Source organism: Zeugodacus cucurbitae, chromosome 6, assembly GCF_028554725.1.
Source record: "Zeugodacus cucurbitae isolate PBARC_wt_2022May chromosome 6, idZeuCucr1.2, whole genome shotgun sequence".
Classification (NCBI taxonomy): Eukaryota; Metazoa; Arthropoda; class Insecta; order Diptera; family Tephritidae; genus Zeugodacus; species Zeugodacus cucurbitae.
Genome location: NC_071671.1, coordinates 2,993,950 through 3,006,314, shown reverse-complemented (window position 1 = coordinate 3,006,314; position 12,365 = coordinate 2,993,950). Strand labels below are relative to the sequence as shown.

At 32.3% G+C, this 12,365-nt stretch overlaps 1 protein-coding gene and 1 long non-coding RNA gene across 2 annotated transcripts in view; one reads left to right on the top strand and one right to left on the bottom strand.

The window, feature by feature from the left end:
• The window catches only part of LOC128922463 (uncharacterized), a 130,360-nt gene that overhangs the window by 30,678 nt on the left and 87,317 nt on the right, over window positions 1-12,365 (bottom strand). The window lies entirely within an intron of this gene.
• LOC105217344 (putative uncharacterized protein DDB_G0277255) overlaps window positions 4,505-12,365 on the top strand; it is a 50,361-nt gene continuing 42,500 nt past the window's right edge. Inside the window, exon 1 of the mRNA XM_054232964.1 lies at window positions 4,505-6,048. Coding sequence (XP_054088939.1) covers window positions 6,047-6,048 — 2 coding nt within the window. The 5' untranslated portion in view covers window positions 4,505-6,046. The remainder of the gene's footprint in view (window positions 6,049-12,365) is intronic.

Genomic DNA, 12,365 nt, shown 5'->3' with positions numbered 1-12,365 from the left:
CATCTTTCTGCTTTTCTGCTTAATCGCACCCTATCAGCCGAGCGCCTTGTTCGAACAGTTGTTCCGGCAAATGACAGTTGTTTGACGTTCTCATTGCTCACTTGCATTTCTCCGCACACACATGCGTGCATTTCTCTAATAAATTCCTCACATTTATTGGCATTTTATTAATTCGTTAGCGAGAAATGTTGCATAGAAAGTGGAGAGAGCTGTGGCGCAGGGACATCTGTGACATTTAACAGCGTAATTTATGCGACATGCCTGATTGCATCGCCTTCGCAGCTAACAACACGACAATTTGTTATCAAGCCGAAGGACAACACTTGATTGGAGTTCGATGAACTTGATACATTTGAAAATAAAGTTGAATTAAAGCGATATTTGTTGGTGTAATGAAAATTAACCTTAAACTAGTATGGGTGAGTATTGAAATTTTAATTGAAAAATTAAATGTGTTGGAGAAGTTTTTAAGAATTGGTATTTAATTTGAGATCAACCAGAGACCAGAATAACATTTTTTAATTATTTGACTTTTGTGGAAATGCTATACAAATAACTTTGCTTCAATTAAAACTTCCTTCCTTTTCCACTTATTTTAATTAAACTCACTGATAAGTATTTGCCATTTAATTAAGTACAAAATATACATTCTCATAAGAACCTTAGACTTGCATTTACTTCATTTAAAGCTTCCATGAAATGCTCAATTTTCGCGTAAATTCATTGAAAATTTATTGAGTCATCAATTTGGCTTTATTTCAAGCTAAAAAGTAGTTATGTGAACAGCAAAGCAATAAAGATTGCTCAATGATATGTGAAAATCCAACTCACCAAAGCAATAAGAATCTTCAACAAAGAAAGCTCGACAAAGGTGGTTGGCCTTTCTTTAAGCATAAGAAAAATTAATGATCGAATTGCATTTGAATTTTTTTTACAGAACACTCTCTTTCTCCTTTATAAAAATTAAAAAAAAAATAATAATACTCTTATCTTACACTAGCAGACCGCTCCGGCTTCGCACGGGTTTTAACAAACATTTCAAAAGTTATAAGTTTTTACACACTTTTCCATACATATGTATGTACTTTCCCGTTTCTTGTGTGGGTTCATATAAAAAAAAATTACATGCGGAAAATTCGAACATGAAATTTCATTTTTTCTTGTATTTAGCTAAAACTCTAATACGACCTCTAGTTTTTGATGTCCGTTGTCTTTCCCTCTGATTACGAAGGCGTTGGGAACGCTCAGAGTTCGACTCCCTTCTGCGAGCTTGTATATTTCTAATATTTGGGAGGTTTTGAAATTTTGTTCAGCAAGCAGCTGCAAACCCTTCTTAATCGACTCTCTCTGACACGCGATTGCGATGCGAAGAGAATGACTTGCAAGACGATTTTCAGTTTCAGATTAAGATTTTAAGATTCTCCATCACAGAGTCTTTTTGATACCCTCACCTATTAACTATTTCCAGAAAGTTGAGATTCTAGCAATAAATATAGCATATGTTACTCGGGGTGTATGTAGCTTTCAAATGGTGAAAGAATTTTTGAAATCGACACAGTAGTTTTTGAGTTTATTTATTACAAACATACATACAAATCTTTCCTCTTTTTAATAGTAGTATAGATTACCAATGGTCACTTCTAAAATACAGTTGAACTTGTCTAACTCGAATCATCATAATCCACATAAAAACTTCGAGTTAGAGAGCCTTACTTAAGTTACGGAAGGTAATTTGTATGAAATTTGACCACTATTGCCAATTCAAAAGTTTAAGTTTAAGGGAGAACTTCGAGTTTTGAGTTTTTTATACTTTTACTGAGTCAAAAATGACTAAATATGCAAAAATCAACCCCCATTTTAACAGAACTCTTGCAAAGTTAAGATGTTAAGAGCAACAGCTGTTGTTTCTTTGATAGTTAAGTTAACAGTCACACAGTTGCAATGAATGTTAACATACTTTTTAACATGCTTTCGAGTTTTCAGCAGCTTAAAACATGCTTGAGTGATTTTAGCATCAAACAAATCAGTTGTGAGTCTTTTCCATGTCCGACAAGTATACAGCAAACATGTTGCGAGGCAGTTATTTCGCTGACAGTAATTTAACAGTTAACAGCTGTTAGTTAAGACTAGAATGTTAAATAGCAGAAATGCGTTTGATGTATTGCAGCGAATTTTTCAAATGAAGTTGAAAAATGAGAGATCAAGATATCATAATTTTTCAAAAGAGCTGATAACTGAAAAATTGAGTTATGTAATGAATGGTATTGAGTGTGTTTTTTTTTGAGTGGTAAGGAATAAGCGATTTCTTACATTCAGATATATTTACCTATATAAATATGTAGTTATGTAGGTTTATAAGCGTATACGCTTTCTGAGGAGTTTCTGAGGAAAACCAAAGGGAATTCTTTATTAATTTTATTTTTTTAATATTTTTTCATTTCTTACGTCGGGTACACCTCTCAGCCTATAACCTGTTCATGAAGACAATCTTAACAATTTTATGTGGTATTTTTCGCTCTGTGTATATTCGACTTAAGATTTATGTAAAATTCTATAAAATAAAAAACTCGCTTGAAAAGCTTCAATGTATTCTCGAAACCATAACTTCATACCATCAACACTAAACAAAAATTGTTTGGAATACCTTACATAAACAACATAAGCTCTTAGGCTCAAAAGTCTCCATAAGAAATTTGTAGCGAATTCCACAATATTCAAGGCTCTTCCGACCGGCGATAACACTGTTTACACTATACTTGCTACAGCAGTTAATTTCCATGTTGTGATAATAAGTCGAACAAATGAAGACAATACCCGAAAATGATACCACAATAAACATCAAAAACAACAAACTAAACGCCGAAAGTGATTCATGAAAATGAATGAAATAAGAAGAAAAAAGTGATGAAATAGGAAAAAAACTGCGCGTGTAAAAAAGCCGAACAAAATCAAAACAAATACGCTTGATACGAAGAATTTGCATGTAAATTACTAAATATAACATACGCGCTTGGTTCCCCTCCACCACCAAACAATTAAGTCATATAGCAATAACATTTGATAACACAGCGCGCAAATCAAAGTGAGGCAAACGAAAATGTGCAGAAGAGGAAGAAGAAGCAGAAGAACACTAAGTTACTAAGCTCAAAAGTGCGTTATCACTTTATGAGGCCAACCACAAGAGTGCGAAAGACAGAGCGTGCGCTACTCAATGAGCTTGCCGGCGTCTTATTGACGCTATTGAAGGTGGCAATCACAGGGCAGATATCACTGAGAGTTAATCTATATGTATACAGTTATGTGTATGCGTGTGGCGCTGTGGTGCAAAGTGCGATTTCGAAAAATATGCGAAGGCGAATATTTGCGAAAAGCCTGCAAATGACTTAGTCGAAAGGAATGTCAGATACACCTGTTGGAATTGGTTTGTTGTGTGATTAAATAGAGTGCGCTTTATGTAATAACCAATTTGAGAAATGCCGTCATGAAAGTTGAATTTCAACGATTTTCTGCTAACTTTGAGCAACGAAGCGGTTTAAATGAAGTTTTTTGTTGTATTTCAAAAGAATTTTCAACTCATTTGTGATACAATTTGGGATCTATCTGTATATAAGTTTATCACTTGATTTTATGTTTTCGAAGAGTAGAGACTCATTAGGGACTTAGTCATGCTATTTATGAGTCTATATAATATTTTTATGTTAGAATTTGAGTATCCTGTTATGTAAGTTTGTCGCTTAAATCTTTTTGCAGGGACTGGGTTTTAATACTAATTGGAAAACAGTACAGTTTGAGAAGCAGTGTAAATATAGTTCATACTGTCTTACTACATATATATTTTATGATGAAAACAAATGTTCTATCTCTTTTATTACAACAAAAATTTTGAAAATTTTTCCAAAGATTTTCCTTGCTTTCATTAAACTATTTCAAAAATGTTATATAACTGAAAATTAATATTGAAAGCGATATTAAACGCTTTGATTTCAATCCTCTCAATCTAATTCGAAAAAAAAATTGATTTCATTGAATCTACTTGGATCCAATTAGACCCCAAAAACAAAAGGCAGAGCTCGAGTATACTAGTTGTTGTACTGACTTTCCCTAGCTCCCCTAAGGTATCTTTGCAAGAAGAAGAACCACATGCTTAATTTATTTCACTTAAATATCAAGCCGTAGCTACATTTTCAAGCCTAAATTTGAGTTAACTACCGGCTTTTACGATCCAAAGCCCCGAGGTGTTACAACAACTCGCCGAAAACTCAGCCTCCACTCAACAAATAATGAAACTAAGTTGTAAACAGTTAAGGTCGCCAGGTGTAACAGCAACAAAGCACGCATACACGCTCAAAGCGACAACAGACAGCGAGATGTGTGACACTTGGAGCACACCGAATATCGAGCGCCGAGTGCGCCTACCCGCAGCGATAGCCGCCAACGCCGCCGCTATGGTGCCGAACTTCTAACAGCGCTTACACTCGTTCACTGCATATCGGCTATCAGTTAAGTTCGGTTCAATTGTGCACAGCTAAGCTCGACAGCGCGTATCTCATCGATACGTTTAGCGGGTACTTGGGTTAGCCATGCTATTATAATAGCCCCCGAATGTTCGTACATACATACTCGTATGTGGTTCGTGGAGGCACACATACGCTTCGTTTCGTTTTTGATGTTGTTGGTGTGTTTGTGCGGCGCGCACTCCGTAGAATGACCAATTCGTACTCGTAAAGTACGTTCGTACGAAACACGTTGGCTCGCTGGCACACACGTCGTCGTTGTTGCGCCGTTAGGTGGTTCACGTTGTATTGTTGTTGTTGTTGGTGGTTGGTGGTGCTGAGGTCGTTTCGGTCGTCTGCCGTATAACATTACAGGCGATACGATTTCAGCAGTGCAGCCGCAGCAGCGCCAGCACCATCGGAGACAGGCAGGCAGGCAGGCAGCCAAACACAGTCAGGCCAGCAAGCGAGCAGTAGTGAGGCAGCAGCGACGACGGTGTGCTATGAAGCCTCCTCCTCTTTCTTCAGCATTCGATTTCAGTACGAATCCGTATCGTATCGGATTCATTCAACACTGAACAAGACATCTAGCATTTAGTTTGTATTTGGTAAGCGTACGTTTCAGTTCTGTGGCAACTGTCGTCGGGTTAAGAACGTTGGAAACGCTTCAGTTCAAAAAAATTTCACACACACACACACCCATATATATGAAAAAAGCAATGAATTATATTTTAATAAAAAATAAATAAAATCATTTATGAGTAAAAGTTAAAAAAAAAACAACAACAAAAATAAAAATAAAATTAAACGATTTTGTGAAGCAAAATATGAAAACGTGTGAAACTAGTGAAACGCGTTATTTTTGAAAGTGTCAAGATTTAAAGAAAATTCAATTGGAAAAGTGCAAAAATCTAGATATCAAAGTGCATTGCTGAAAATACGAAAATTTATGCAATTTAACGGTATAAAAGTGAAAATTTAGTGTAAAAAACAACGCTGAAAAAACAAAGTGTTTTGCGAAATTTTGAAAAAAAAAATAAATTGAAGATTTTTTAAACAAAAAGTGTAATTCACAGCAACAAAAAATCAGTCACTAAAAAGCATTCAAATTTTGTTCGAAAAATTAGCAAAATATAAATTTTCAGCTTAAAGGTTAAAAATAATATTGAAAATTTTCGAAACATTGCTAAAATTTAAAGCAAAAGTGTAGCACGCAAACGTTTAAAAATAAAAATTAAGAAAAAAAAAACAATTTTTGTTACGTGTCGAAGCAAAGTGCAATAAGTTTGCGGTGATTAATTTTGAAAATTTGAATTTTTTCAAAACAGTTTTTGAAATCTTAAGCGAGTATTGAAAAAAGTGCATACTGCTTTTACATTAGTGCATTAACAAAACTAAAGCAGTGAATTTCAATTGGTTTTGTATATAAATTCAATTTATTTATACAAAAACACAGCCAATGTTGCATTTTTGTGGTGTCGCACAAATAACCAATGTTGGATTATAAATTAAACCCATACATTTGGGGGATACAATGAGGCCAGAAAGATACGATGTGAGTAGAAAAATTCAATTTTATTGTAGTTTAAAAAAATTATTTATGAAAATGTTACAAAACTTTTAGGAAAGAAAAAGTTTTGAAAAAAAATTAAATTTGAAAAAAATTTGAAAAAAAAATTTGAAAAAAAATTAAATTTGAAAAAGATTGCTTTTTTTGAAAAACAAATTCCAAAAAAAAAATCAAATTGTTTTTTAAATAATTTTTCAAAAAAAAATTTTAGGAAAAAAATTAAATTTTGAAAAACCTTTTTTTTTTCATCCACTGTCCATTTTTTTTTAAATTATTTTTCAAAACTAAATTCGTATGGTGTAAATTTTTGTTACGTTAAAAATATATTAGCAAACAAAAACTATTTCCCAGCGCTATCGTGTGTCTTTTGTGTATAGTGGGTATCTAACGTAGTAAGGAGATTAGAAAATACTACGGCATACAAATTAACAGTTATAAAATGTTTGCTAGTAAACAAGTTGTTTATTTATTAAAACAGCAACAATAAATTCCAAGATTTATAGCAAAAACAACACATTAAGATAAATAATAGTAGTAGTACTACTACACGACTACGATATAAGCCCTATTCAAAAAGCTCGTTAGTAGATAGTAAAATTATCGAAAAGATAGTAGACGCATTATTTGTGAAATTCAAATAAGTGGAAACTTTAAATATTACAATAACAAAGATAGATAAAAAGAGCAGAATAAGAGTGATACAATAAATATAGATTTTAAAAAAATATCGGACACAACAAAAAATTGTCACACTTTTGTGAAAAGATTTCATAAAAGAGACTTTGGTTTAAGCAAAATTACTTTGTAGTGTTATATAATTGTAGTTGAAAACAAAAATTAAACTATAACTTCTAAGCTTTATGATTAATTTTATGAAAGCTCACTTGCAATGAAAACTCTTAGAGTGAAAGCTCACATAAAAAATCATAAAATATTGCTAAAATCATCTAAAAAAACCCAAAGCTTTAAACTTTCACTCTTAAGACGAAAAATGGTGAAAGCTCACTTGCAATCAAAGCTCTTAGGATGAAAGCTCGAATGAAAAACCATATTATATTATAAAATCATCTAAAAAATATTAAAAGTTTTAAACTTTCACTCATAATACGGAAAATGGTGAAAGCTCACTTGAAATGAAAGATCTTTGAGTGAAAGCTCACATGTAAAATCATATTATATTGCAAGTTGCGTAAATGAGCGGAAAAAATTGGAACATTTTTAAGGTTCGGGCATATTTTGACATTTGGTGAAGGCTCCAAAAATAGTTTATTATAAATTTCTGACTCTTGTTTTCTTGATTTTCCAAGCAACCCTGCTTACTCACCCCAATAGGCTTTCTTATAAATAACTATGACTGCATATTAAGCTGTATTTAATTTCACAAGGCAGCCACGTGTTGGAAAGCACGTGCGATGCGCCGCACTCAAGCGGTTTACTGTCGGACGTGAGTTTTCCGACATATAACTTACGTTTGATTTTATTTTAAATGCAAAAATATACACTTTATCTCAATAACTATTTGTTTAAATACGTTAACGATGATTATTATGTTTAATTGTGAATTATATGCAGCAATAAAAATAAACGCTTATGAAAATAGTAATAACAATTAACAGCCGTAGCGGTGAGCACACCCCTTTTCAAAAGGGCATTACTCAAAGGCAGGCTCACATAGACATACATACACACAAATATATTGGTAGCGTGTATAAAAATATGCAAATTTTTGTATTTTACACGACACACGGCCTGGCTTGGGTAAAGCAAGCAAGTGAAGAGCAATCAATGTTCAAATGTTGAAACATTAAAAGTGACAGGGTTGCAGTGCGGCGGCAATGAAGTGTATATGAGTTCATGAAAGTATATGAAAATGTGTGGCAAGTAGGTAGTGGCAACAACCCTTTCCGCGATAGTATGCGAGTTGGTTGCATGCCACACTTGCAATGTTGCAGTAGCTTACTCAATTCAGTTTGCTTGAAAGCAAAAAAAAGTATTTTTTAATGCTTAAACGCTGCTGCTCACCATCAAGCACATGTATGCATTTCCAACTGGCCGCTTGTTAGTGCTGTTGTTGTTGTTATTGCATGCAGCTGACATGATATAAATCAACTACAACAAAAATACAAACAAATAAAATCTTGTACAACAACAACAACACAGCAATCGTGTGGCAATGTAGTGAAATGCAAGCAGCCTTACAGGCGCACAACCCTTGACAGCCAGAACTGACTAACGGAGTGCAGCGCTGAACCCGCTAAACTGCTGGCGAAAAAAGGTGAAAATATGCGTGTGTGTGTGTGTGTGTGTGTGTGTCATGCAAATATGCTGCAAGTATGCCTGGCATTACGGCGCACTGCTTCTCCTGCTTCTTCGTGCCACAACTCATGCGCTCGTGCTTCATTTGTAACTGCATTGTAATTTAATTGTTATTGTTATTGTTACTGTTATTATACAGTTGTTGCAGCGCTTTGTGTAATACAATGCGTTCATGCAAAAGGTTAATAAGATTTAAACACAAGCACACATATCATATACTTACTAGTATGCCTGAAAGTATGCTTATATGTATGTATGTGAGTATTTGTGTTAAAGCTGCCTAATGCCTTTGCATTTTGAAAGCCTCGTTAACAGCATGCTTGCTCGTTATCTACTACTGGTCTGCTGCTGCGCTGCTGCATTACTAATATGCGCAAAAATTCGCTAAATTATTAACAATTGTTTGCAGGTGATTATTGCATTGTTGTTGTTGTAGAAAGTGCAATAAACGAGCCCTCGAGAATGTGGTTAATAAGTATTGTATTAAGCTAAGTAGCTGTATGTTTAGTTTAGTTAGTTTAGTTTTAATTGTTGTTGTTGGCATTATACATACTTGTGCGATAAGACGGCAAACAACTGTTGGAAATTGTGAAAATTTGTTTTTTGTTATTTTTTTTTTGTATTTTTTTTTAGTTTTTGTATGAGTTTAGTCGCGTCTACTTTGTTGTTCAAAACAAGCCCACAAGGTTTTGGCGTCGTTTTTCGTGCTGAAAACGACACTTGTACACAATTTAATTAACGCTATCACTAAGTATCTTTAGCAAATAAGTAGTTGAAATGAGAAATTTGGCTTGCTGGAGCTACTCAGCTTAAGTTTACCTGGAAATTAGACAATCCCACTTAGTAAACCCACAAATTTTTTATGGTTTTTTTTCTGCTAATTGGTCTTTGCGTGTTAAAAGAAAGATAGCGATATCTAAAATTTAACAAGAACTTCATATTTTTTATGTTTCTAGATTCTTTTTTGAGGGTTTTCTTTCTTAAAGCTTAAGTATATAGTAGAATAAATTCAAGTAAACTGTTTTAATTTCGCATGAAACATAAAATATTGACTGCTTAAGTGTTTTGGAAAGCTTTTCTATGTGATGAATATGAATATTATTGGTTTTATAAATTTTCGGAACCAAAAAGTCTCCAAACATTTGATTCAATATTTTTTTTAAACCAAAAAAACCTTCTGGTTTTTTTGTTTAATCCTTCATTAAATAATATCTTTCTTTTAAATATAAAAAAAAATGGTTTATAAATTTTTGAAACATAAAAGTCTCCAAAAAATATGATTTAATTATTTTTTTTTTCAACTCAACTCTGGTTTTTCATATTTATTTTTTTTTTTATATTATTTAAATAATATCTCTCTCTTAAATATAAAAAAATACTTTATAAATTTTCGTGAGAAAAAAGTCTCCAAAAAATATTAAATAATTTTATTTTCAACGAAAAAACTCATTTTTTTTAATTTTTTTGATATTTTTTAAATAATATATTTAATCTCTTAAATAAAAAAAAAAGCTTTATAAATTTATGTGAGAAAAGTCTCAAAAAAAAAAAGATTTATTTTTTTTCAACGAAAAAACTCAACTCTGGTTTTTCATAATTTTTTTTGATATTTTTGAAATAATATATTTAATATTTTGAATTAAAAAAAAGCTTTATAAATTTTCGTGTGAAAAAAAGTTTCCAAAAATTTTGATTTCAGTATATTTCCCACGAAAAAACTAATTTCTGGGATTTTTTTTTAATTTTTTAAATAATATCTTTAATCACTTAAATTAAAAAAAGCGAGAAAAAAGTCTCCAAAAAATATGATTTTTTTTAATGAATTTTTCAATCGAAAAACCTCTCTCCAAGGTTTTGCAATTTTTTCTTAGACATTTAGTACATAAGATATTTCTCTATTTTCTCTCTCTTTCTAAAAAAACTCTCCAATTTCATAAAATGCTCAATTTTTTCATATTTCTACAATATTTCCATTAAAATATCGCTTTCTTCCATTTTCGCCAAGGTCCACTATAGAGATTTCTAAGAAACTCTACAACAAAAAAATAGCTCAAGCAATACCTTGCACACACATAATTATAATATTCAGCTCAAATAATAATAAAAAATATAAAAAAAATTATATACATCTGTATCTCTATACGCTTAACATTAATCGAATATGACACGTACCGCCTACGCTTGCACACAGCCAACGGCGGCTGACACGCTCATTGGCAGGCACGCAGGCGGCAACATTTGTTATTAATTTCATACGCGTAGTACTACATGAAAGTATCATAATGCGCGATTATTAATAATGCTATATTTATAAAAATATCAAAAGCAACAAGAACAACAACAACAACAACAATAGCAAGAGCGCATAAAGCATCATTATAATTGTATTCAAATTAAATACAAAAGCGCCGAAACTGGCAGGCGGCCGGTCAAGCAGGCAGACAGACCAACCAATAATATATATAAATATATATTTACATATGTAAATAAAGCGTATATGTGTACTTGAGGCATGTAGCAATTAGTCACCCACTCACCAGGCACCAGAAATATACTATACACTTGTTCATATATAATTATTTTACACTTTTTCACTGGTTTTTGCTTTTACATTGCTACACAAGATAAGAATAAGTTGCGCGCATAAATTCGGTTGTTATTGTTGTTGTTGTTTATTATTTATTATTAATAGCTTTGCATATGAGCGCGCTTAATCCCAGCGGCTAATAATGAGGTCATAAAGTCGGTGTTGAAAAGCAAATGTTGCTGCTGCTTTGTTCGGGCAAAATCGAGAGGGTGACAATTCAATAAATTTGGCAAAAAAAAAAAATTATAAATAAAATAAATAAAAATAAGTGTATATAATTTGTTAATGATTTGTTTGGCGAACAGCGCCGCGATGTCAGCTGCCGGTGTTGCAGATTTCTATGGCTTGACTGTGGCTGTGACTGTCATGGAGGTGGCTAGGCTGGCAGCGCGTAAACGTTAAGTCCGCCAATGAACTATATACAAAAAAAATTTGAGTGGAAGAGAAATTAAAAAAAAAAAATATTGAATTGAAAAAGAAAACAAAAAGAATTGCAGAAAATTATCAAATTCCAAAAAAAAAAACAAGAAATATAAAAAATATATAAAATTCGCACAGTCAGCATGCTCTAGCGGGGATATCGAAGGTTTATTGCACTCATAGAGCGCTCTTGCTCAGACATGTAGAATTTATATCTATAATGTAAAATATGGAAAAATAAATTTTAAATAAGTTAAACTGTCTAGGTAAATAAATATAAGTATTTGTTGCTTAAAAAAATAAAAACGCATGCTAGCCACTTGACAACCTATTGAACATATCGGCAGACGCAAGAAGGCATTTAACAATTAGCAAAAGAATTTCATCAGTTTATTAACAGCCGTAATGATTTGGCAGATTATTGTATTGTATTTGTAATCAATACCTGAGAGTGCGCCTAGCGAAGACCTAAAGATTATTTTAAATCAATTACTGCGACTTTTTCTCTGTACTTGCTGACAAGCCCACTAAGTCAGCATATTTTCATGTATATAAATATATATGTAATTTAAGTAAACTATGTATACTTCATTTACTTTATTTTAGACACATTTAATTGCATATAACTGCTGACAGCGGCAACTTTGGCCGAGACAACAGACAGTGACAAGTCGTCATAGGTCTCATATTTATGCCAATTACTGGGTTCAACAAAAACTCTAACTAAACTGACTGGCAGCGCCTTTATATCTATATACACATGTATTTTTATAAAAGGTTGAAATGCAATATAGAGTTACGGTTATGTAAAGTGATATTTTTGGTGTGTCTACAGACTGTCTGGTTTTTTAATATTTTTTTTTTACCAAAACATTTATTTTTACGCTGTTAAAGCTGGAGAATAATTGAAAACAAATTAATTGGAACAAAAAAAATATACATATATAAAATTAATATTTAAAAAAATACAATTTTAGTT